This window comes from Glossina fuscipes, unplaced genomic scaffold (assembly GCF_014805625.2).
Source record: "Glossina fuscipes isolate IAEA_lab_2018 unplaced genomic scaffold, Yale_Gfus_2 61, whole genome shotgun sequence".
NCBI classification, from domain to species: Eukaryota; Metazoa; Arthropoda; class Insecta; order Diptera; family Glossinidae; genus Glossina; species Glossina fuscipes.
The window spans coordinates 2,675,732-2,703,703 of record NW_023998433.1 but is presented as its reverse complement, the minus strand read 5'-3'; the positions used below and the strand labels follow the sequence as shown (position 1 = coordinate 2,703,703).

Genomic DNA, 27,972 nt, shown 5'->3' with positions numbered 1-27,972 from the left:
AGACATGATCTATATTAATAGTGACTAGATGAGTAGAAAACATCTTAACGATCAAAATTCCCGCTACACAGACAATCGCTACACTTACGGCATTCTATTGCAAACATTGTTTTCTTTTCTTGGAGAGATTCCGTTCAAAAATAATTTTAAAAAATACATTTCTGTTTCGTACCATAGTCACAATATGGTGGTTAAACTTTGTATATCATAGGTCACGGAACTTGACGAATATTTGTTGAAATATTAGCGCGAAAATAATATTCATTTAAGATGTGTCACTCAGTACGTCTTTGGGCAATATACATGAGGAAGAAAACTTGTTATGCTTTTTTTTTATAACATGACCAATTTACTTACGGGATGCCACCTATCCATGTAAAACGATGGAGGTCAGAAACGAGTGGGAAAAGAAAAAGATGTGAGGGAGGTGATGGCCGCAGCCTTGTGGATATCTGCCAAATCGATAAGTGTTATGCCTTTACCGACTAAGCGTTCATTATACCAACGCCCACAGAAAATTCTACCGCATTAAGATTTGAACCCATGAATATTGACATTATTATTAACTGCTCGGCTACTCATATGGAATTTTTGAATTCATAAGATTTAAGGAGAAGAATTTATAGATGGAAAACCGAAAGACGTTTAGTGACCTTCTTGAAAGGTTTCTTGCTGGTTATAGCCCCTTAATTTTTAGTTCAGCAGAGTGTTCGAATGCTTGCAAGAATATTTCCCGTAGACTCTACAAGACGCATAATATTTTTGACCGATTTTCTGTTTAATTAATTTCATCGATTGTAGCATAAGTAAATCACTTTGAGATCAAATTATACAGATTATGTATTGATATAGCATTGCCATTAGGCACTAATCTTTGCTTCGTAGTGCGTGTGTACGCATATATAAAATTAAAGATACATAAACTTTGCGCAATTAAATTAATAAATAATCAATTGTAAAATATATAAGACAAAACGATTAACTATCAAAAAAAAAAAAAAAAATTCATACAAAAAAATTAAGTAAATCAAAATAATTACAAATAAAAAAAATTACACAAATCGTTCTACCATCATTTGATTGTAATAAATTTTACATTTCGTTTGTAAATAAATCTAATAATCATAATTTTTTTTTTCTGTTTTCTACATGTATTTTTCTAATGACATTGTGGCACTGGTACTGAGTTGAAAATTTAAGTGATTGGATTCCTTCGATGCCCTGTAGGCCTGTACTGTGAGTTATCCTAAATAAATGAATTGAATGCTTGCGGAATTATAATTGAATTATGCTGAACTACATTCAATAATAATGAAAAGTTTTCTTTGCCTAAAGCAATATCTAAATTTTTTCATTCTTTATAAGCGCGCGAGTGTTAGCATAAAAGAAATTCTACTTTTCTGAAATAACTTTTATATGCAAACTATAAATTTACACATTTAGATTCAATGCCATAATCGCAGTCTTGTAAATATAATATTTTTTATAAAAGTTTCCTGAGTAATTTTGGTTTTTTGTTTTCTTACTAATGTTAATTTTTCAATAAATTTTTTTATTCTTTATATCGGTCTCCTTTTGACCGCAATTATAGCATTTGATTTGGTCTCTCTTTTGATTAATAAAAAGAACTACACCACGCCTCGCTTATTGTATGACTTAAAATTCCGTATATGTTATTCGATTGTTGTGAAGGAAGTAATGGCGAAGTAATGTTATGTATAACAGCAGTCGAGCTGGGCAAACATTGAAAACAATAATTTATACCATAATTATTATCCCAATGTTGGTGACCTTTGCATTGGAAACGTACAGCAAATTCAAGTCGTTGACCGATATGCAACGAATTGCCAAACAGCGTAAAAGTAAATTTATCAGAGAAGCCATCGCATGAATTTTCAACGTAATTACATTGTAAGTCAGCATAACTACGCCAAGCGTCCAGCGTGTAACGTATATGAACCGATTTGTGAAAATCCAAATTACGTACTCGTATAAATCCGGTAATAGTATGATTAATGCTATCAGTGACCGCAGCATTTTCCAAAACAACTAATTTCTCGCGCACCAAATCAAGGAAGGTCGACAAACCGCCTGGTTGCTGAAATAATGGTATTAACATTTTTTCTGATCTAGGTCCAAATTGCATGGGCGTTTCATTCTCTATTATCTCAAGATCGTCAAAAGCTGACTTTGGTATGGTGGGTATTTCATCTAGAAATGTCTTAATGTCGGCCAAATCTAAACCTAGCGCATCCGCAAAGCGAACAATTTTCTTGCGGCTTGGCGTTCCGGGCGGTGTTTTGCCAGTTTTCAATGAAGAACAACGTCGAACTGCTTGAGGACGGCAATCGTCCTCATCATCGGTGGTGGTGATGTACAAAGATGAGGGTGAAAGATTCGTTGTAGCTACTGAATGTATTCCTAAATTTACTGACATCGAGCTAGTCGCTTCATTATTGTTCGAGTCTAAATCTTCTGTATCTTTCTCCTTATTAATATCCAAAAGTTCTTTATTACAATAACCGTAACCGTTTATTAATATTTGCATTGCTGACAGTCGGTCGCTTCCATCGTCGTGATAGTCATTATTTGGGCTATTATCGGTAATGATTTCACTATACTTTTGCAGTTCTTGTAATATACTTTTATTAACGGCATAATCCGGTATATCGGGCCCGTCAATGGACAGTGTAGTGTTAAAGTCATCATCTACTGAAAGATTGTTTGCAAACTGTCCTGGTCCTTCAACACCGTTATTTAGTCTTTTCTCTGAACTATTTTGCGATTCTTGCGTTGAATCCGCTAAAGTTAAATCTAGTTGAGATCTGATATCAAAAGACGGGCGTTGGCTACCAGCCAATGAATCACAACTATAATCTGACGTATTGGCTGAGTTATAAGTTGAACTAGTGTTAGATTCTATTAAACGCAAATATTCACATTCATTCACAGGGCTGCCTGGACTTTCAAGTTCACAATGAAAATCGAAAAACGATCCATTATCATGACGCAATGGCTGCATTTCGGTTACTGGTCTATGCTGAGCAGTCTTTAAATAATCCTGAGATATCCAAGTGTTAGTAGAGGTTGATGCATCACCATTTGTGAAACTTTCATCCGATACATCTAAACAATACTCATCAGCCTAAAAATTTACAGATTATTGCAATGTAATATTTGATAAAAAAAAAAATACTGAAATATTTGCAGCTTACCTGAGAGCCTAAGGTTCGCAGCTTGGATGATAGATGCCGTGCAAATGCTTCTGCGTTGCCTCTACATGATGACATCCCGAGAGCTGGTATTATCGATTTTAAACTGCAATTATTGCCGATCGGTGCGCTGCTACGCGTACTCTGGGTTAATGGTATGTCGTCGGCTTCGTTCATTAAACAGAAACCAACAGCGAAACAATTGTTTTAAGAGGCTCTAATTTTCTGAAACGAAAACCATAACTAACGGATCAGCCATAACAATTATTAAACTATAAATTTTTTCTGACTCTTGCAGAAGAATTCTCTCAACTAAAATAAAAACGAAAACAAATGTAAAAAGTGTATGAAAATTATATTCGGTCGCGTCCGAATCTTTTATACCTATCACCATTATCCCAAAAAAGACAAAAAAAGTTAAAGAAATAAATTTTCATGCTCTATAATATGGAGTGGTCCCAACCAATTTTTTTCTATTTTCAAAGTAAAAGTTTTTGGCGCATAGGCGCATGGGATTTGTAGGCGTGACCTTGGAAAAGTTTGAGTCATTTCTGAATTCTTTTTCAACTTTGTAGGCAATATACGCATATTCGCTAACGGCAGAATCTTTACCACAAATACTAGACAGTTTCGCAAGCGGGCAGATGAACTGACGAACAGACGGGCAAGTTCAGGCACATTCCAGGTTTGAGATTGGCCAAGGATGTACATACTTTATGGGCTTATTGAAGCTTATTACTTTGCCTTATAAAAGCATTGAAAAAAAACTAGATTTTGATCACCGTAATATTGGGTAGGCGTGCTGAATTTTACGAGTAATAGAGCATCGCCCATAGAATGTATGTTCAAATTTTCGTACACTTACTAATTTTTTAATCCTCTTCGAAAAAGATATGTTGTCAGTTTACGCTGTATTGCGGGCATGTCCTTCGACCAATTTGACCCATTTTCAATGCCAACCTGCGTACAAGAACGTTTCCAACGGTTTTGCAATAGTTGAAGTCGATAGCTTATTTTTGCGGTCAGGCGCATGTTTATAACAGACATTACACAAACGGATAGACGACCATGGTTAAATCGATTTAGAATTTGATGCTGATCAAGAATATATATATATATATATATATATATATATATATATGCTGATGCTTTCTTTTGGGCGTTGCAAACGTTTTGACAAAATGAACATACTCCTCATCTTTCGGTAAGGGGTTGAAAAAAGCATATATATATATATATATATATATTTAGTTTTCGCTCGTTTATAATAAAATGTATACATAAACAAAAAAATGCACGTCATTCTGTACATTAAAAAGAAGATCGACGATTTTAGGTTCATTTAAATGAAATGCACATGTATATGTAAATATCAATTTTTGGATGCGAGCCATCACAACACATAGCGCAAAAAGAAAATGAAAGCAGGGCGGACAACGAAACCAATGATTATTATTTACTATTCAATTTAAATATAGACAAAACTTGTAAAAACAATAAATAAAATTAAACGAATTAACTAAAAAAAAAAAGAAAAGAAAAAATGTAAACAAAAACTATATGTGTTTTATGGTTACCGGCTACCGGCTTTATCAACCATTTAAAGCAAATAATTCAATGCCTCAAGAATAATTGAACATTGAATTTCAAAGTTCGGCATTCGCATATTTTTTTGCATGAATTGTTTTAAGTAAATTATGTAAATTTGGGATGTGGAAGATAATTTTTTTTGTTAATGATCTTTAATCTTTTCTTCAGACAGTTTTACATTAAGAAAAATAAAGTTATAATATAAAATATTCGAAGAAATTCATATTCAGTCACTTTGATCTTAATTATGTAACTGCTCTGAATAATTAATAGTTCTTTTTACGTGAATTCAACTTATTCGTGTAAAAAAAAGAAATACATGCGTTTTTTTGTTCCAAAATTTACGATTTGAACTTCCTGCCATTTATGCGGCAAAGTTCTGCTAACTCGCATCACCATGCTCCTAAAAAAAATAGGAAAAGAACTAAATTTTTTATATTTCGCAGTATTGGGTGGGCGAGGCTAGGTTTGGGTTATTCTCAAATTCCTTTTTAAAGTTTGCAGCCGAAATAGTAATTTCTTTGAACGGTAGAACGTATATCATAACTAGTATACAGTTGCGCAGACAAACTGGTGAACATATAAACGGACGGATACGTTCAGGTGAATTCCGAATTTGGTACGGGCGAAGAGTTTATATACTTAATGGGGTTTTTGAAGCTTGTTTCTATGCGTTATAAAGATTTAAAAGAAAAAATTAATTTATGACACACTATAGAATTGAGTAGATGTTGCCTACTTTTCCCATTTTTTTGGAGGTATTAGAACATACATAGACCCCATAGAATATATGTTCGAATTTTTTATTTCATATCAGCTTCATTTTTGCGGCCAGGAGAATATCTAAAAGATACATAACATCAAAAATGAAGCTATCGACTTCAACAATGGCAGAAACATTAGAAGCTCTTGTACGCAGATTGGTATTGAAAATGGGTCAAATTGGCCAAAGGACATGCCCACAATACAACGTAAACTGACAACATATCTTTTCTCAAAAGGATTAAAAAATTAATTTTTTGCTCATTACTCATAAACTAAAACCGATAAATGTAAAAAAAAATTGAACGCACATTTTATGGGCGATGCTATAGTACTCGTAAAAAAATAGAAAAAAATTGAGCACGCCTATCCAGTATTATAGTTCTATAGTTATTCTGTATTATGTTAAAAAAGCGATGAAAGCATTTCATTTAATTGCCACATAAACCACATATATATAAGATATTGTTACGGAAATCCCAAATCCAGTTCATTCCAAATAATTGATTTTCCCAAATAAACAAGCCCAAGTGAACATCGATATTAAAAACTATATGTATACATAGATGCATAGGTAGGTAAAATACGGAAAAATGATCCTTTGTATGGCGGATATCTGCGACCATTAGAAATTCAATCGCATGGGCTCTTCATAGCGATAAAATTTATTTTATTGTACTGTGCACTATATGTTACGTTACTACGATCATATATTTTTATTTTTACTTCAAAATGGCGAAGACTGCTCTGAAGCTTTGTTTTCATTTTTTAAGTGTTTTATTAGATTAAATATCTCCGATGTGCATATGACTTCGATTAAAATCAACAAACCGCCGAACGATTATTGTGTGCAACAGAGAAAACTTATCATATTACAACACTTTTAAGCTATTGTTGAATTTGAACAGTAGTTTTTACCATCAAAACTATTTTGAAAATAATGAAAACTGCCGTCATCGGCACATAGTTTTGATAAACGTCGCTTAAGGACTAGCGTTTGGATTTTTTTTACAAGTACAATGCGTCAGCTTGAGAATAATTGACCGACGTATTATATAGGATTGATTTTTAAAATTATTAATATTGCAAAACTTTCAGATAAAAAGTCGTATTTGATCTTTTATTGCATTCATTAAAAAAAGGTTTGTTAACAGTTGTCAAAACTTTATTCCATTCTTTATTGTGTTATTTAATTGACTTATTACCGAAGTGAAGACAATCCACCAAAGCAGCCACACTTTTTTGTTGTTGTCTTTGCTACGTTACGATTTACCGCGAAGTTAAAAAAAGTCAATAAAATAAGTAATAAAATTAACAAAAAAGAAAATTATATTCTGGTAGAATTTTTTATGTCCGTCACTGTTACACTAAAAAAGGCTAACAGAAAGGAAAAATTCTATGATACTAGTTGGGCGGAGTTGAATTTTTCCATTTTTAGAACAAAAAGGAAATTGATATGATGTCTATGTTGTACTTAATGAATAACAAGCAACAAACAAGCAAAGCAAAGTTGTTCACAGTTTTTATTGGATGGGGGTGGGGGTATTGTAGGCGTGTTCTATGAAAAGTGTAGATCATTCTCAAATTATTTTGCAAATGCTGGAGAAAGTTTACCACATAGATATTGCCATAATTGAGCAGATGTACAGATGAACAGACGAATAGATATGCTTAGGTACGTCTGGAATTTGAAACTGGTGAAGGGTTTTTGAAGATTGCTTCCGCGCTTTAGAGGACGCTCCATACGTCTTATAACGTCTAAAAATTTTATAGTTTCTCAAGTTCCATCAAAACAAATTAGCAAATTATACTTGCTCTCTATATAGCGACTTGCTTTCATAATAACCCCTATATATGTTAAAGTGGCAAAATTAAAATTACGTGATCCAAATTCCTTACCATTAGTTGTTTTGTTGCATTGCTACTGTGAACCCATTTTCATTATAATATATAAAAGCTGAAACTTTTTTTGAAGGGCTTACTATTCATGAGAAATCTTATGTGGAATGGAGTCCAAGAAATAGACTCATGTGATTCAAATTGAGTCCATTTAACTTTTATATCAAATTATTATCATGAACAAATTTTCATATGCGGTGACATCAAAAAAATATACCTACGTAGTCCAAATTCGGTAAGTTTGATTTTTTTGATTTTGTCAATTTATTAATATAAACCAATTTTCACCATTAAATATTGAAAATTGCACCTGTTTACCATATAAAAATTGAATTCACATAGGAATAGTTAGATGAGAGGGGTTCAAAAAATTGTTGTTATAACTTGATTATTTACATTAAGTTATGACTTAAAGGTCTTCGAAAATTCTTGTAAGTTATAAGTAATAAATGTCTCTCATATTTGGCGGAATTTTGCCAGTAATATAATCCTGAAAACAGTCATCGAATTAGGTTTTTTTGATAGGTTGCAGTGTTCGTTAATTCTTTACAAATTTTTATATTTTACATATTTTGACATCATTTCATCAATTGTATACAAACAATTGTACATATAAACCGCATGATAAACAGTAACAATACATTTTTTTTAATTTTTTACAACATCGAGTATTAATTAGTTTTTTATTTAAGATTGTATTCTCTATTTTCGTTTAATTTTTGTAGTCATTTTTTCATTCTTGCAATATAGGTTAATTATCAATTACCTTAGTAGAGGAGCGAATTAAGTGTGAAGATATAGACCACCTTTTAGCAAAGACAAAAAAGTGGACGATGCGCATTCGGTTAATTTGATGCCAGTAATTTTTGTGATGCAAATGCATACAAAATACGAATAAAATCAAATTTCATATATAATTTGAGACTATGTAGGTCTATTTTGTGAATCAGTCATTTGTTTCATTCATTTTCCTTAGCAATTTCCGATTTATAACAGGAATTCATTAGATACTTCGCGTAAATAGTTATCAAACCTATGTTATGTTTAAAAATAAATTCAATTGTGATTTGAAAAATAAATGTCCCTTTTTTTCTATTTCCTTGAAGGTGTGCATAATTAAGAAGCGCTCGCAAGCGGTCATAATTCGCTTTACCTTCTCTACTATCTCTTTAGCTGTTAGTGTTTGTTTGCTAACTTAGAGATTACGTTACAACAATTTCTTTCCAATATGTTTTGATAATTCCTAAGTCTACTTATCCCTTGCATAGGTAGTGTAACATACAGTTCAACACAGTGTCGACAAAATCAAAATCATTTTTTTACCAAAATTCATGTTCGACAATGACAATTTTCCGTCGTAATAATCGTTTCGATAACCTTTAAAAAAGACCCTGACAATAATGCCCATACGTGCAAGTTTTATGAGTACTGAGGCAGTGTGCGAGAATTAGATGAAACAAAATTTTTCGATTATATAGCGTGCAACAGGACAGGTCTTTCTCAGGCTTCAGGCAAAGTTTTCACATGTCATTTGCATACAGAGCCGCGGTTCACAAGTAAGCCAGCGAAAACATTAAATTATTAAGAACGGATTTCTCCAAGTAAGAGAAAAGTCCTCTAAACGGAAATTGGTTTATTATATTTGATTATAAATCATTTACCTGAAATACACACATAATATATTGCTAATGACACTATTATTGCGTTTGTTTAATTTTGCCGAAGGCTGATATTTTATGTACGCAATGTATGTAGTATAGATATATATTTCTTGTTCTCTACGGTTGCTCTGTTTATTATCGTCGTTTTGTTAAGAATAAAAATTAAAATAGAAAACTTAAATTTGTCGTAAAGCTCCCTTATGCCGAATATTCTCTCGTATGACATTATTAACAACACTCTATACTTACATAGCATTTATAAACAGTGCCAGATGTGTCGTTATAAACTAAATAGCGGTTATAAAGCAGAAATATGGAGATCTTGTCAATTATTTTTCATTGAAAATATCAAAAGCGACTTTTTATTTAATTTCATTTATTTGCTTTCGTCATTACTGTCGGTAGTTCTTTTTATTTTTTTTTGAATTATGTAGCATGCCAAAACAATTAAATAACCTTGAACTAATGCTTATTTTAAAAATGAATATATATATTTCATGTTTTGTTTTACTTTTCTACATTTTTGCATTTTGTCATAGAGTTTGCAAACATTATAAACACTTTTCTGCACTCAAAAATAATAAATGTCACACAAATGTGAAAATGCAACGAATTTTCAAAGATAATTGACTTTTGTCGAACGAAGTGATCGATGTAAATAAGCAAAACAATAAAAATAGAACAGATCAGATCGAAATTGCATTGAAACTTTTCCTAGCTTTTGTTGTTTCTTTTTAATCATAAAGAGAAAGTAAATGCAAACAATAGACGACATGAGAAATGAATAAAATGTTTACATCCCTATAAATTAAAGTTTTCTTGAAAGCGTAACTCCAACTACATGACTTTAAAGTCCCGCGAAGCCGAAAGAAGGCTTCAAAAATCACTAAATTACGTTTTTTTGTCCAGAAGATTAAAAAATCCTGCAGTGACGACAAGATGGCTTCATCAGAGAAATGACAGAAGGTTATCGATCAAAATGGCAAATATTTGGTTATAAATTTCATTTAAAATATAAGCTTGAACGTTTGAATTTTATTGAAAAATATGGTCGAAACCCTTTCCGCAATCTATAATGTAAGGGACGCGGTTTTTCTCTATCTATCCCAATTCTGTCATATATTTTACAATCTCTTTTAAAAAGTAAACATCGAAGATATACTCTTAATCCGCTTAACACGCTAAGTACTTCAAACCATGCCACTCTCTAATCATCTCTGGGCGAAATTGCTCTCACATAAGAGCTAATACTTGGCATTTCGTATGTCGTCGAATCAATTGTGTTGAGCCAGCATGGAAGTAATCATCATGGGCATTACAGATAAAAAATTGATCGTCCTTCAGCATAATTTTTCTAAATGCGAAAGTTAATTTCAAATACCTTCGACTCTATGGGTCTAAAATGTTTTGAACGACTTGCGAAAGCTTTCAAAAATTCAAGTGATTGGTATTTATGCAAATGCAGTCATATCGAATTTAAGTTATTGTCAAAACTCTTCTTCTACATCTAAGTTTGAAGGAAATTTTAATGCCAATCATTTTAAATGGAAAAATAATAAATTTCAAAATAAAAAAAAAATTTAATTGAAACGATCCGATGATCAAACCAATATTGAAGTATGCGTCTGTTGTGTGGTCTTCTTAATATAGTTGTTATGTCAATTCAACATAGAATCCGTTCAAAAGTAATCCCTGCTCTTTGAGCTTAGGAATTTGAATTGAGACCCGCTAGTCTCTTTGCCTCCTTATAAAAATTTATTGATTCTGTTAGCCTTACCCTCACCTGAAATGCAGTTCTATTCTTTGTGTTTCCGTTCTAATTAAGTTAATAAATGGTACTGTCGGCATTATGTCGACATTACATTGTCATATGAACGTCAATGTCCCGAATCGTTTCTCTAGGATCTTTAACTTTATAAAGCTTAGTCAATGTAGATATAATTATGAGTTTTTCAATCCATTCCGAGTCCTTTGCAAAAATCTGTCTATCAAACCAAGTCTTCTTAATGCAAGTGATTTGCCTATGTCATATTTAAATCAACTTGTAATCTTAAACTCTTAGTATCGTTAAAAAATGAATTGAATTTGTTTACTATTACGGGTTGCCAAGATTTTTGCATGTTTGCTTGCAATGGCTTAAGGGTCCACTTCCAACTCGGATCTGTACCGGCTGTGAGTATGTCACTGTATTTGATTTGTTTTCTTTCTCTTATTTATTTATACATGAATTTTATTGTTTTTATATTTTCGTCATACTTTTCTTCCTGTACTTTTCTTTATAAAACTTGTGCTATTTTTTAATAATAATCGGCTATTAATTTATTTTAGCTGTTTTTGATGTGTAAATAAATAAAATGTATGAAATAAATAAAAAAATAAATATAAAAATAAATCCATTATCTTTAACCTAAGCTTTCATATAAATCTACTTTTTTTTATTTCTTACATCCATGATACACTGTGATTAGAAAGTAGTAAAGTTATGTTTTCTTCGCTTATCTTGGCAGATTTTATTATAAATTCCTTCCGGTGAATCAAGCTAGCAGCAAGAAAGATTAATTAGGCAAGGAATCACGTTGGGTGAAGCTATTGCTTGCGTGAAGCTATTCGCCAAAATAATGGCCACACAACTTTTGCATTATAAAGATACACGTTGTCAAACCGCAGTAGTTCGTGGAATCCGTTTTGCCAGAAATCCGACTCATATCATTTTATAATCGTTTTTTCCGTTCGTTTTAACTCCGTCTGAATTCCGATTATTCTCGCAATGCAAAACTTAATTCGTGAACATAATTTTAACTCGGCTGAACAGATGAAGTCGCTTCGGAAAATGTAAGTTTTTAAGATGGAAGTTCACAATTGCATTTCATTAACTATGGGAAATATTTGCATGCAATTTACAACATAAGTGTCAAAAGAAATAAAAAATTACATGTGCCTATAGCCAAGCGTTTTATGTCCATCTATTCCTTCTTAAAAGAAACATTAAAGAAGTACAAAAGCAAGTAAAAGAAAATCTTCACACGTTACTATAGTGAATGAGTTCGGCCGACTTTCCCCGTTTTTTTACAGCTATTGTAGAATAGGCGCAAAAATTCTTATCGCTGTATATCTGTCGTAGGTTGTGAGTAATGAACAATGAAGCCAATTTTTATTTGCTTTTGAAAATATAGACGTTCTATAGATGATATTGTACTATGGGCGTATTTCATGAACGATTTCGTCCATTTTCATTGCTAACATATTTACAAACACTTCCAATGTTTTTGCCAAATTTGAAACAGCGATATCTTAACTTTTGCCATCGGGAATACGTTTATCACATAGATCCATTTAGATGAATAGACAAGAGGACAGACGACGGTCAATAATATGGACACTTTATAGGATGCCTGTGCTGCGTGTTGCAAACCTTTTTGAAAAATGATTATAATCCGAACTTACGGAGGCGTCAAGTAAAAACATTGCTCGTTTAAACAATTTTGCGCAGTTGCAATGAAAAAACTCTTACTCATTTTTGATTACATTATTATGATGATTTTATTTAATTTTCCTGAAGCTCAGAAGGACCTTTTAATAATCAGTGATCCAAGTCACCGAGTTTTGCAAACTGCCAACGAACAAGTCAAAGCTTTCTCCATATATTTGAGTTCGCATTAAAACTCCTCTTTATAACATTTGCGAAGATAATTCGAAAAGTCAATTAAATTGGATCAGAGATTGGGAAAATTATAAATTTTTATTAAAAATTCAACTAACGCTGATGGGCACTAAGAAATTGGGTTTCATATGAAAACAATTACTGAATAGATAGGCGTATGTTCGTTTTATTAAAACGTTCTCAAGTATACACATTCTTGATCGATGTCTGTCCGTACCAAGGCGTGTGTGAACATTTGTGGTATATCCAATTCGCGGTCGCAAAAGTCAAGATATTGCGGCTTCACATTTGGCAAAAACATTGAAAGTTCTTGCGCAGTCGATATTTGCTCTATAACCGATCCAATAGCCACTACACAAAAATGGAAATAATTCAGTTCCACTCATTGAATGATAGCGAACGTCAAAACTTCAATTTTTTTTTTTTTCACAAACTTTTTCTAGGATAAAGATGATGGGTATAAAAGATTCGATCACACGCGAGAATAAGCTTTTCTTACAACAAGTAATAAATTAGTCTTTTAAGATCTAATTAGCGCTATAAACCTAAACAGAAACTAATTCTTTCTTTCAAATTGACCTTTTCAAGGCAATTGAGAATGATTGAATACAAAATTGATCCGCATACCGGCTTAATACGAAGTCTTTCCCTAAATTGTGTAAATTAGATGGCTAACTAAGAACCTCCTACCTCGTGGTAGAGGTCATAAAATGAAAGCCGTTTAGAATTATCTCTTAAATGCGATGTAAAATATATTGTTTTTCCGGATTTATTCAGCCACCCTTTCACGACTCACTCGTATTGTTTTTCTGTAATTTAATTTCTTCTTCTTTTTTTTCTTTCGCGCAGCTTTTTTATATGCAATAATTTCGACTTTCACTTCCACTTTTCGTAATCAGCTGAACTTTCTAATGCTTACAAGTTCATCGCATTTGATCTTTCCATTTGTAAATTGGTTGATATTAACAGAAATAAATTAAAAATATCGATAAAGGGGAAATTATTTTTCGAAGAAGATTACTTACGACAGATAAGAAAAATAAATAAAAAATAGAAAAATTATTGCAATTTATCGAAATTGTTGCCGAAATGATGTGTTAGTGAACGGAAACTGAAATGAAAACATTATTATGGTTAAAATTTTGAGTAGAGACATAAGTCGGATACATATATAATTGTATGTATATATATACGATCACGTATCTATGTATACATGTACGGATGAGCATTATGTTATAATATGAACGCGATAACGTAATGTCGCTTGCGCTCGTCGAAGGAATCATAAGAATTAAAACAAACCAAAAGAATAAATATTGTATTGAATACAAAAGATAATCGTGATAAAGGAAAGGAATTAGCGAAAATAGAAGAGAGCAAATAATCGAACAAGGTTTTCTTTTTGATTTTCTAATTTTAAAATGTAAAGATAAGAATGGAATTTATCAAGAGAAGTAAAAAAAAATTAAAAAATATTGAAAGTTCTAAAATACTTAGATCGCTTTGCAGTTAAATGTCGCTTAGAATGCTCAAACAATGGCTTACAAATATTTTGTTGTTCGGCAATAAAAAAAAAAAAAAATTGCGTTTTGAATCGATTACAAAAATCTTCTAACTAATATTTATAAGTTATTAAGCTGCGATTGAAACACATACGCAAGCCGGCAGAGAGTGTGGACTTTCAGTTGGTTATCGAAAATGTGACGGGGATGAAAAAAAAAAAAAAATAGAAGGGAATATATTTCTGACAATTCGTGATGTGTGTTTAAAGTATTGCACGTCTTAGAAAATATTTGTGCATTTTTTGAAAAACGTAAAGCAAGGCCTGCTATTGCGTCTTTTGAGCGCCAAGTAAAGAGAAAAGAAATTTTTCACACAGGACTCAATTAAGTTTAATTAGCCATTTCTTAGCCTAATTTTAAATGAAAAGTGAGTTTAAAAGAAAGAATAGACCAATGTTGAAACAAGCACAAACTGAAGCAACTTGAATACGTGCCTAATAAAATTTTTGTAGAAAATTTATTAAAAAAAAAAGTTAAACAAAAACGATTAGAGTTAAATTTTAATATTCTGAAATTATTGTTGATCCAGCTTCAGTGTTTAAGCGTAGACTTTGCTTAATACTACAGTACCTGATCTCGGTTCTAGTTCTCGTTATATCTATCACATGCGCTTCCAATATACGCTTGATCATGTACACTTGATCATAGTATATAGCAAAGTCTATATGTGGTTTCTCTGCCTATCAAAAGATAAAAACATCTACTTGTTAAGATAATGATTGCGATTAAATTTGGAACGATTTCTTATCACTCTCATCAGATTGGTTTTGAAATTCGGCAAAATTTTTTCATAGGTCCAATAGTGATTGTCAAAGGCCTGATAAGTTTTCATTTTTAAATGAAATTTCAAAGTTATACAACTTTTAGTTTAGAGTATGACATTTTTTATAAGAAAAAAAAGTTAAATTACACGAAGTTTTGCTTTTGAGTTATCAAAGAAGCATAAATAGGTAATGTACATTTGCTAGCACTTTGTAAGTGCTAAAAAATTATACAAAAGTTAGATTTGACATGCATGCGATATATGATACTAATGATACGATATGAGTGAATTAAACTGTTCTCGATCTCGCAAACAAATATCGTACATGATTTTTACTCTAATACAATTTACTTTGCAGCTTTCGTGAACAATACTTTTTCTTAAAGATTTTCTTTGATTTTTTTGTTGCACTACTGTACAACGCACTGAATTCAATATGATTGTAGTTGAGCTTAAATTCTCACTATTAAATTGCATTATTTGTTCAGAATTATCAATTACAATCTTTTATATCCATCACCGTTATCTTAAAAAAAGACTAAAAAAATGGAAAAATCTAAATTTTCATGCTTTATGGTATTTTGGTTTGTGCAGTTGTGATTTGTTCCATTTTCAGAATAAAAGTGAAAATTCATTTGGTGTATGTATTGTACTTTGAATAACGACCGAGAAACGTGGAAAACAAACACTTGTTCTATGGGAGTTGGGAAGTTGTAGGCGCGTCCTTTGTCTGGACAGGCGAGCAGATCGATCGGTGCATGCATCATTAATATTTGAAACTGGCCAAGAGTTTATGTACTTTATGGAGTTTGCTGAACCTTGCTTCTGCGTATTTTAAACGTATCGAAAAAAAAAATCAAATTTTAATATACTGTAACGCGAATCGTCCTTTGTGATTTTGCATTTTTATTCAACTCCTTTTAAGACTAAATTCGTGCCACCGTATTGTGATTTTTAGGATAGTATAAATTTTATTTGTAATTCTTGGGATATCTATTTACAAGTTAATTAGGGGAACTTATATGTACAATGCTTTAATTTTCGCTCTGGTCTTGTTCGTTCGAATATTGCAATTCAATTCTCTCGACTCGATTCTTATTGTATTCTGCAAAAATTTTGCGTATAAGCAGGTCATCGTTACCTATATTCATCGCGCCATCTTTGCTTTAATCTCTTTTTGCCGCTAAACTTCTGTTAATTCTTGTCAATCTTTTCTAGAGTCGCCAGCTGCATGAACCAGGTAAAGTGTCCTGGATTTGTTTTTGTTTTTCCTTCCTTTGCAATGTGCTTTTTTACAAAATCCGCCGATGTTCATGAAAAATCAGATCATCAAATACGGCATTATAATAACAATGCGATAGTATTGGGTAGGCGTGATCAATTTTTTCCATTTTTGTACAGGTATTACAATATGGCTTATAGAATATACTTTCAAGTTTTTGTAGATTTATCTGCTGTAGCTTATGAGTAATGAGGAAAATACTAATATTTTGTAAGGGTGTGAAGATAAATTCGAATTTAACTAGTAAAGACACCTACCATTTCTGTTAACATACCTCTGTTAACGACTTAACAGAGCTCATGTTAAATAATTACAATTGAGATATAGTTGGTTTGAAAGCCTAATCCGTCCATAATAAAAAAAAGAAAATATTTTTGTGGGCATTTCATGAATCAATATAAAACTACCTTTCAAGCAAACTGAACAAATTCAAATTCTGCTTATGGAAACTATTTTTAACGGTATTTGAAATTTGGTATGTTAGCGAAAACTGCATATGAAAAAACACCCAAATTTGACACTCTGGTGCGGCCAAACTAGAAAATGTCGCCTATATTCACCTATATCATGTGAATCTATATGAAAGTACCTATTGCATGGGCAAAAAAAATTCACACTTTTCTTTCGGGAACTGTTTTGAACGATCTTTTGAAATTTGATATGTTAGCGATAAATGGTTGTGAGTATAGTATAGCATAATGCACTATATTCTAGGACAAAAAAAATATACTGTGGTACAATATATATTAGCAAGAAAAAAGCTATACTGTAGTACAAAAATTTTGTACTATAGTACAATGAATTTCAGTACAAAATACAATGTACTGTAATACGATGATTTTCAGTACGAAATACACTATACTGTAGTACAATGATTTTCAGTACAAAATACACTATACTGTAGTACAATGATTTTCTGTACAAAATACACTATACTGTAGTAAAATGATTTCTAGTACAAAGTACACTATACCGTAGTACAATGATTTTCAGTACAAAATACACTATACTGTAGTACAAAAATTTTGTGCTACAGTGCAATGATTTTCAGTACGAAATACAATGTACTGTAATACGATGATTTTCAGTACGAAATACACTATACTGTAGTACAATGATTTTCAGTACAAAATACACTATACTGTAGTAAAATGATTTCTAGTACAAAGTACACTATACCGTAGTACAATGATTTTCAGTACAAAATGTTCTATATTGTGGCACAAAAATTTTGTACTATAGTACAATTATTTTCAGTACAAAATACACTATACTGTAGTAAAATGATTTCCAGTACAAAATACACTATACTGTAGTACAATGATTTTCAGTACAAAATACTCTATATTGTAGCACAAAAATTTTGTGCTATAGTACAATGATTTTCAGTACAAAATACACTGTACTGTAGTACAATGATTTTCAATACAAAATACACTATACTGTAGTAAAGTAATTTCTAGTACAAAATACACAACACGGTAGTACAATGATTTTCAGTACAAAATACTCTATATTGTAGCACAATGATTTTGTACTGTAGTACAATGATTTCTAGCACATAATACACTATACGGTAGTACAATGATTTCTTGTACAAAATACGCTATACTGTAGTACTATGATTTCTAGTACAATATACACTACACGGTAGTACAATGATTTCTTGTACAAAATACGCTATACTGTAGTACTATGATTTCTAGTACAATATACACTACACGGTAGTACAATGATTTTCAGTACAAAATACTCTATGTAGTACAAAACTTTTGTACTGTAGTACAATGATTTTCAGTACAAAATACACTATACTGCAGTACAATTATTTTCGGTACAAAGTGCACTGTACTGTAGTACAATGATTTCCTGTACAAAATACACTGTACTGTAGTACAATGGTTTTCTGTACAAAATGCTCTATACTGTAGTACAAAACTTACGTACTGTAGTACAATGATTTCTAGTACAAAATACACTATACTGTAGTACAATGATTTCTAGTACAAAATGCACTATACTGTAGTACAATGATTTTCAGTACAAAATACACTATACTGTAGTACAAAAATTTTGTACTGTAGTACAATGATTTCTAGTACAAAATACATTATACTATACCACATTTTACCATTTTTCGCTAACATATCAAATTTCAAAAGATCGTTCAAAACAGTTCCCGAAAGAAAAGTTTGAATTTTTTTGCTCATTGGACAGGCGTGTTTTATATAGATTCACATGATATAGGTGAATATAGGCGACATTTTCTAGTTTGGCCGCACCAGAGTGTCAAATTTGGGTGTTCTCTCATAGCTATGTTATGGTAACATAGCAAATTTCAAGAAATCGGCAAAAATAGTTCCTGAAAGCAAAGGGTGAATTTTTTTTGCCTACTCGATAGGTATTTTCATAGAGATTCATGTGATATATGTGAATATAGGCGACATTTTCTAGGTTGGCCGCACCAGAGTGTCAAATTTGGGTGTTCTCTCATAGCTATGTTATGGTAACATATCAAATTTCAAAAAAATTGGCAAAAATAGTTCCTGAAAGCAAAGTGTGAATTTTTTTTGCTTAATCGATAGGTATTTTCATATAGATTTACGTGATATAGGTAAATATAGGCGACATTTTCTAGTTTGGCCGCATCAGAGTGTCAAATTTGGGTGTTCTCTCATAGCTATGTTATGGTAACATAGCAAATTTCAAAAAATTGGCAAAAATAGTTCCTGAAAGCAAAATGTGAATTTTTTTTGCTTAATTGATAGGTATTTTTATATAGATTCACGTGATATATGTGAATATAGGCGACATTTTCTAGTTTAGTCGCATCAGAGTGTCAAATTTGGGTGTTCTCCCATAGCTATGTTATGGTAACATAGCAAATTTCAAGAAATCGGCAAAAATAGTTCCTGAAAGCAAAGGGTGAATTTTTTTTGCCTACTCGATAGGTACTTTTATATAGATTCACGTGATATATGTGAATATAGGCGACATTTTCTAGTTTGGCCGCACCAGGGTGTCAAATTTGGGTGTTTTTTCATATGCAGTTTTCGCTAACATACCAAATTTCAAATACCGTTAAAAATAGTTTCCATAAGCAGAATTTGAATTTGTTTAGTTTGCTTGAAAGGTAGTTTTATATTGATTCATGAAATGCCCACAAAAATATTTTCTTTTTTTTAATATGGACGGATTAGGCTTTCAAACCAACTATATCTCAATTGTAATTATTTAACATGAGCTCTGTTAAGTCGTTAACAGAGGTATGTTAACAGAAATGGTAGGTGTCTTTACTAGTTAAATTCGAATTTATCTTCACACCCTTATATTTTATTCCTTTTCAAGAACAGAGATATTCTCAGTTTACATGATGCTGCAAATATGTCCTTCGATCGATTTCAACACAAAACTACTTCCAAAGTTTTTGCCAAATTTGAAGTCGATAGCATCATTTTTGCGGACAGGAGTATACTCAAAACGGACGTTACGCAAACAGATGGACGGACGAACGGACGGACATGCTTATGTCGATTCAGAATTTGACGCTGCCCAAGAATATATATATAACTTTGTGAATTATCTGAAACTTCCTTCTGGGCGTTGTAATCGTTTCGACGAAATGCGTATATACGTCATCTTTCGGTGATGGGTATAAATATAAACGAAAAATTTGTAAAATAAACTCTTATTTTAATGAACCAAAAGGTGGAAAACAAATTTTTTGTGTCTGTGGCTATACACAAAAAGTTTAGAGCGTTTAGAAATTCCGAATTTCTTACACATTAAACTTTCAATCAAAGCCGACCGTTAAATACCTTGACATTCGTTCAATAGTATTCTTTATTTATTTTCGAGATAAAGAAGAGTTATATCTGGTTTCCATGTAAATGCATGATGCATGTTTCCCATGAGAATCATATACGATGGACTAGCTTAGTCCAAATTTACCAAAACTAATTTAAGTATAAAAGATTACACTCTATTGCTATATAGAGAGACTTATTTTACGAAAGAATCCTGTGACGGGATGGGATCCAAAAAACAGATTTAAATTGTCTACATCAGATGCGGTTAAAGTTTTTGCATCCAATCACTTTTACAAATCAATTTTCAACGTAAGCTTTTAAAAGTCATACCCTTTTGTAATATAAAGGCTTACTTGTTGTAGAAATGTTTATCTGGGTTGTAATTCAAAAAGCTGGCCCGTACGAGGCAAATTTTTCACATCACTTTAGCCTGCTGGAATACTGCAATTTAGCGACTTTTGTCGAGATATTTTGGAAATTGCAATTATTTTCGTGCAAAAATCTTTTTAGAATAAAGCTGAAAATATAAAAAGCCTTGAGTGTACTTGACTTTGTCAATATATCTCATAAATTTTGTGACCTATAGGCAAACAGACAGAGAAGCTTAAAACAGTTTAGAAAATAATTTTGATCGGTATAATGAAAAGCGATGCCATCCCATGTCCGTAAACGTAATTTACTCTGAGCCATGAACGGTGTATAATGCCAAAAAGATAAAAGCATTTTCTAACCCTTCTACTTTTTATCACTTTTGTCAAATTTCGTGAGGATTTTAAAAATCAAAGACCATATATACGCATAATAGGCATATTAAGTTTATAATATTTTCGATACGAAGCCGATGTGTTATTAGAATTGGCTAAAACTAACAAGAAAGAAATGAAATCTTCCGTTCTAGAGAATTCCAATGAGATGAGCAGACTGAAAAAGCATCGCATACTGAATGAATCTAACAATTATAAATTAAAATAAATTTATTCTTTGAATTAGATCAATATATCCTCCCAGTTTGTACGGCATTGTGTTTGTCTATTTAAACCCATGTGGGAACCATAACGTCTGTTATTTACTACATACTATTTACTTATTCTCTATATTAGATAGATTGTAAATTTACTGGATAAAATTTGTAAGCCAAGCTTAGTAGGTCGATTCTCATTTTTGGATGAGAACACTAAAGCAAAAGAAAAATTAGATGAATTTTCTCAAACGGAATCGCGAAATGTCCCTTTAGTGTCGCAAGCCGTAAGAGTGAACGTTACTGAATAACCAAGTACTTTTACAGAATGCAAGCGTTGTGTAAAATTGAAGTAAGACTTTTCATGGGCAATTTTTATCACAAAATATTAAAACTTCTACTTTTCTTCCCTAAGAAAAAAAATTGTTGTGTAAATTCTTACATTAGATAGGATCTAAAAATAGGCGACCACATTTCGGAAAGATAATTTTTATATCAATTTATTGAGAATCAACTTTCATCAAAACATATTAAAGCTTACTTTTCTGACCTAAAAACAAAAATTTTCGTAAAAATCTTTATATATAGGGGGTAGGATATACGAGGGGATGGTTAAAATTTGGGTCAGTGAACTTTTTTACCTTAAAATTATGATCTGATTTTTATCAGGAAACAATGACAATTATACTTTTTTGTTATATGAACTTCAGTTTTCGTTATATGAGAGCCGGTCCAAAGTTTTCATACTAACTTAGAATGCCGAACTACAATTACTTAGTTACTTTTGGCGAGATATGTAGAAAGTTACAAATTTTCCCATTTAACGGCTTTTCAAAATAGGGCATTACATGGGGAGTGGTCGAAAAAGTAGACCAAATGAAACTATTTTCAATAGCGTTCGTTCTTAGGTCAAAACACGTGAGTGTAGCAAATGTGATCAAAATAACTCCAAAATTGCGGCCTGTAGCTTGAATATAAATTTACATGGATATATATCAGATGGATAGACAGACGGGCAAACAGTCTTAGATCGAGTTACAAAATGATTCTGAATCGATCGGTATCATAAAAGGTGGGTCTATCTTAAGCGCTTCTGCGTGGTACACATGCCCGCACAAACTTAATATACCCTGTACCACAAATGATATAGAATATAACTAATGAGAAGTTTAAAACCTTAGTCATAAGTTTGTTTGTTATGTTCCTTTCGAAATTTTTCACATTTATACTGTACACCACTTTTGGTAAGTTTGTGCGGACGATTTCAACATCAACATCCAGAAGAACATGGGAGAGAACTAGCTTTTACTATACCGATCAATTCAGAATCATTTTCTAAAGCGATCTGAGTTTCTCTGCCCGTCTGACGTATGTGCATATACTTTTGTGTTCAGCCTACAGTTTACAATTTTCTAAATATTTTTATGAACTTTTGGTACATTCACAAGCGACGAGAGATCCTATTAAGTATATATGTTCTTGATCAACATGACATTCTGAATTGATCAAGCCATGTCTGTCCGTCTGTACACCCGCATGTCTATGTGGTGTGTGTTGATGGCATTTTCCTGGTCGTAAAAATGAAGATATCGACTTCAAATTTGCTAGAAAGATAAACAGTTTTTACACAGGCTGGTATTGAAAATGGACCAAATTGATCAGAGGACAAACCCGCAGTGAAGCATAAACTGAGCTCAACTCCGTTTTTCTTAACAATAATTTATGCGTTTTTGCTCGTTACTCAGAAATTATAAAAGTTAGAAGGCTGATATTTTCCACATTTACTCTACGAAACACTCTAACGTTTACGTGCAAAAATGGAAAAAATCGGCGATGCTCTAATAAAGTTACAAGTGATTAAATTTAACCTTTTTTTACTTGTTTGAGGTTTTATGCTCATTTATCATAAGGCAAACAAGACGGAATGCTTAAATCTATTTTGTACATTCCTCAAATGAAGAGATATTATTCGCCTAAAAGTTAAGCGGTAATTCAAAAGTAAACACGGTAGACACCGCGACTTGGTGGATTAATTTTTCTCGTAATAATACTAGCGATATGGTCATTAAATGAGACAGCTTGGAGAGCAGAATGCGGAAAGCAAAATGGTAGGCAGGCAAGATTCGGCCCCCGCCAAATTTCTTAATTGTTTTGACATAAATTCATTTTTCATATGAACAAATGCAGGACACAACACTTTCGTTCGTTGCATTAAAAAATTATTATTTTTTTGATTTGTTTTATTGTGCAAGTTTTAACGCATGACCGCTAAATATAAAATCGCTCTAAATTACAAGTTAAAATGGTACAACAACGTCTTGCATATTGCAGCCGTGTAATCTATTCGATCAACATACTCAAAAACAAAAATGTATGATTATAAACATAGCAGGTAAATTTATCACTTTACGCAAGTGTTTACTTGGGTGCAATTGTGTATGTGTAGTTAGTTAATTTCTGTTTATGTGACTAAGCGTCTACAGTATTTTATAATATCGCATGCCAGTCTGCATGTAATGCGGTGTGCATTTAAAAAGAAGAAAAGCGTTTTAAATAAGTTGTCAACTTTATGATTTTAGAGCAGAGATTTAAGCGAAGCATAATTTTATAAAAAAAATTCATTTTTGTATGAGGAAAGGAAGAAGCACTTGCAAGGACTTATTAGATCTATCGAATGTTTGCAAAGCGTGAAGTATATACATACTCTTGATTAACCTTAATTATGAACAGAATTAACCACATTCGATAGCTATAACTGGTCTCTTCTATATTTCGTCACTTAAAGAACTGAAACGGTCTTTCAAAATTAATTAAAAAGTCAAATTGCTTTTACTTATTTGATACGTTCCTGTTTAAGATATTTTGTTGCCGACTTTCTAAATTGTTCGACTTATCTATTAGTTAGTATCAGTTATTCTTAAGATCTGTAAAACACTTATCTACCGCCGCGATAGCTTGTTGTTTTCAAAATTCGCCACAAAATGAAGGTCACAAAAAAAAAGTTTCATGGATACGATAGATAAACGTTAGTAAAACTTGCTTTAATAACTTTTCTATTGTAAAATAACAGCGTTAATGGACTGCAAGTAGTTACGCAAATCTCGTGGCAGCTTCATCAAGTAGATACAAGCCCACATCAACATATTTCAAGAATGGCTCGACAAGTGAGTAATAAAAGTTAATCTGAGATCATTCATAGTCCTAGAATACGTCATGCAAACACGTAAAATATTTTGAAATCTATTTCGACCGACACCTTACTTGGACATAAATGCCATGTATTAGTGACTTACGGAACAATATATATTCTTAGTCAGTGTAAATTAGGGCGTCGATTTGCCTACATGTTTCGGTTTACGCGTTCCTATGTCATTTGTTATTGCAACTATTTCGGCAGTAAAACTTGTGACAAAAAGTTGAAGGTAAACATCTACCGCTTCATTTGATGGCTGCGGATCAAGTTAGAAAATAGCCATAATTCGTCCACGCAAATGTATTATAATTCCTAAAGCATATACACATATTACGTACTTTAAAAAATAAGTCAGTTTTAGCAAAACATTGTCTCGTGTTTACTTAAGGAAATGAAGCAATGAAGAAATGAAGCATATGTAACTGCACCTATTTATATAATTATATTAGCATAGCAATTAATCAATTGATTATATCGATAAAATTCAAATCTCTTCAGTTATATCTTTAAACTCCTTTAAGCTCTAAATACTTCTCATGGTTCAAGCTTTATGAAATGACGTGCAGGCGTTTAAGGTGTCTACCAATGAATTTTCCCGTTATATAAAAACAGATTCAACAAAATTTTTATATTTATAACTATTATTTTTGGAAACTATTTTGTATATGTCTACTTTTTTCTGAAAAAATGCCATTCCCCTAGCCGTGCAAGAAAAAAGTTAGGTTCGGATTTCTAAGTGTGAAAGATTTCACATTTTCAAAGAATAAACCTAACGATCCCACAAATATACTCGCAATAAGCAAAAAAGTGTATATTAACAATATAGGGGAAATCTTCACTTGAAACGTGATGTAAACGCGAAACCATCCACATTGCGTCAGTCCAATTAATGAAATGCTTTACAAACCTTATATATGTATTAGTTTGAAGGGATTAATACTACGGGTTTGCTCTTGCCAAGACAGATGTGAATTCCGGTTTTATTTCTATCATCTTGAATCACTGAATCTTTATTCAGACAAGCAAAATATGAGATTATCCAAATGAAAGATATGTGATGCATTGCATCAATCTAAATAAACTTTCTTACTAAACTTTAAAATATAAAAATGTTTATAACATCTTTTAAAAGCTACTCGTTAACATTTATAGTTCAGGATAGAGCATAAGTTGGGTAGACATCAGTCGAAAGGTAGGCACTCCCAATGCTTTGCTAGAACTGAAAAACAATTTGTCAGCGAAAAATTACAGTATTTTTCACCTTTTTTTTTTTAAGCCAAAACTTGAAGGTAAACAATGAGTTCCTCTGCTTGTTTTCGATTAAAAGTTTTTGCTCATAAAAGAGTTTTTTTTTCATAAGCAGACATCAATTTACAAGTTATTTTCCCCCATATACCCGTTTGCCAATGTTTCGCGTATAAGTTTGATCAACGCGGCATTAGAATGATGTCTCCTTTTCTCAAATTAATTGCAAAGTTGACAAATAAAATCTTTTGTTGTCCTTTTAGACAACATAAGCGCAAGATTTTCGAGGAATATTTATCGTATGAGAAAACTTAATGTTAATGCCTGCATGGGTAAATGATTTTTGTACCCATCACCGAAGGATGAGGGATGTATTGATTTTGTCAAAACGTTTACAACGCCCAGAAGGAAGCATGAGGAACCCCACAAAGTATATATGTTCCTGATCAGAATCAATTTCTAAGTCGATTTAAGTATGTTCGTATGTCCGTCTGTGTAATGTCTGTTGTAAATGCTCTCCTGGCCGCAAAAACGAAACTATCGACTTCAAATTTACCAGATATACTAGAAGTTCTTGCAGACGGTTTGGTGTTGAAAATACGCCGAATCGATCGATGGACACGCCCACAGCACCACGTAAACTGAGAACACCTCTGTTTTTCAAAGGAAATAAAAAATTAAATTTTTGCTCATTACTCATAAACTATAACAAATGCAAAAATTTGATCGCTTATTCTATGGGCGATGCTGTAGCGTTTTAGCACAAAAATGGAAAAAATTGACCACGCCTACCCAATATTATAGTGTACCAAAGTTTAATTGTTTTTTCAATACCTTTATAACGCGTAGAAACAAGCTTCAACAACCCTATAAAGTCTACAAATTCTTGGTAGTATTTGTGGTAAACATTTTTCCGTTAGCGAAAATAAAGATATCGCCTACAAATTTGCAAAAGAATTTGGAATTAAACTAAACTTTTCAAAAGGCACGCCTACAATGCATCTACGACAAAAACGTTTATTTTGAAATTAGAAGAAATCAGTTGCTCGCATTCCACATTATAGAGCATGAACATACTTACTTCTTTCGCCTGTTTTTGGGGGTAGACGATAGGTATAAAACATTTGCTTCCGACCGAATTTAATTTTCTTACTTGTTTCTCTTTTATTTTTGTTCTTAAAAAAATACACTACACTAAACAATTTTGCATAGCACAGTCTTAGGAGCACTGTTATTGTTTAACCTTTTCAAGCTTTTTAATAAGTCTCATAATAAACGAAATTGTTCAATAATTTTTGTAAGTGTGAATATTAAAGTTTCGATACAAAACGAATACAATCGTTTCTTCAGTTTTTTTACTTTTCTACGTATGGTACGTATGCATGTTTTTTTTTAAATTCTTACTTTTTATTCACCTCAATTTAATTTTTGATAATGAATGGATGCATTTACTATTATTCATAGCTATATTTTTAGACCGGAGACATTATCAGTTTAATCACTTTCCCCTAAAGAAAACAAAATAAATGATCAGGCAGTTCTCAAAATTAGCAAAGCTTACTTTCAGATTATGTGTTTTAACATGAATAAACGGAACATATTTTCTCTATATACAATTTATTCGTAGTATTAATTTTTTGATTTATTTATATTTGGTTTTGAACTCGCACTTAAGTTTACTTATAAAATCCTAATGCAGCTACGTGCTGCTTGTCAAATATTAATACTGAAGTTATTTTTGTGTGATTTTTGTGTCAACTCTTTTAATTTGTAGCGAACAGTGTCACTCAAGGGCATTTCAAGGCCGTACCGAACTTTATATGCACATATAAACTTACCCCTTATGCACATTTATGAGGCAAATGTATATAAATAAAGTCATTCAATTGCTTTGCTCCTATAACAGATATGTGTATGCAAGTGTTTTATTATATTTTAGTATTTATAGTTGGTTAATAAAAGAAATAGCTTTTTTTGCCTATTCTATCAAGAGCAACTTTCGTTTTTTTTCTTTTTTTCAACAAAAATTTTTCAATATATATTATGTTTGTTTGTATTGTACTTGCCGGCCTTTAGATTAACAATTTTTTATGGGAGAGGTTGAGAGAATTTAAAATTATATTTTAAGTAAATTTTATTTTTACTTTATATTTAAATATATAGGTGAAAATATTTTATCTAATAGAATTCTTCAAATGTTTTACATACGTTCTTTTTATTTATTTTAATTTGGTTTTCAGTTTGTATATTATTTACAATAAAAACAAAATTTAAATTACTTGTTATTTCTGTTATCGTATTCGCTATCGGGAATTAATATTTTGTATATTAACGCACAGACAGTAGTGCACAAAGCAGTTAAGGTTTTTGTTATA

General features: G+C 31.8%; 3 protein-coding genes across 8 annotated transcripts in view; 2 read left to right on the top strand and 1 right to left on the bottom strand.

The window, feature by feature from the left end:
- Window positions 1-1,075: 1,075 nt before the first annotated feature.
- LOC119638019 (glycogen-binding subunit 76A) lies at window positions 1,076-27,972 on the bottom strand. Of its 6 annotated transcripts, none has more exons than XM_038034570.1 (3): window positions 27,877-27,972; window positions 3,216-3,437; window positions 1,076-3,145 (listed from the first exon to the last, which is right to left on the bottom strand). In XM_038034570.1, exons 2-3 carry the CDS (start codon window positions 3,387-3,389, stop codon window positions 1,616-1,618), a joined length of 1,704 nt encoding a protein of 567 aa, XP_037890498.1. In that variant the 5' UTR covers window positions 3,390-3,437; window positions 27,877-27,972; the 3' UTR covers window positions 1,076-1,615. The 6 variants fall into 6 exon arrangements, with proteins under 6 accessions (XP_037890498.1, XP_037890497.1, XP_037890494.1 ...); XM_038034569.1 differs by lacking the exon at window positions 27,877-27,972 and adding an exon at window positions 27,159-27,364; XM_038034566.1 differs by lacking the exon at window positions 27,877-27,972 and adding an exon at window positions 26,679-26,994.
- Window positions 14,223-27,972, top strand: part of LOC119638022 (deoxynucleoside triphosphate triphosphohydrolase SAMHD1 homolog) — a 39,319-nt gene continuing 25,569 nt past the window's right edge. The window contains exon 1 of the mRNA XM_038034578.1: window positions 14,223-14,544. The gene's annotated coding sequence lies outside the window, so the exon portion shown is untranslated. The remainder of the gene's footprint in view (window positions 14,545-27,972) is intronic.
- The window catches only part of LOC119638020 (deoxynucleoside triphosphate triphosphohydrolase SAMHD1 homolog), a 33,386-nt gene continuing 19,991 nt past the window's right edge, over window positions 14,578-27,972 (top strand). Inside the window, exon 1 of the mRNA XM_038034575.1 lies at window positions 14,578-14,714. The gene's annotated coding sequence lies outside the window, so the exon portion shown is untranslated. The remainder of the gene's footprint in view (window positions 14,715-27,972) is intronic.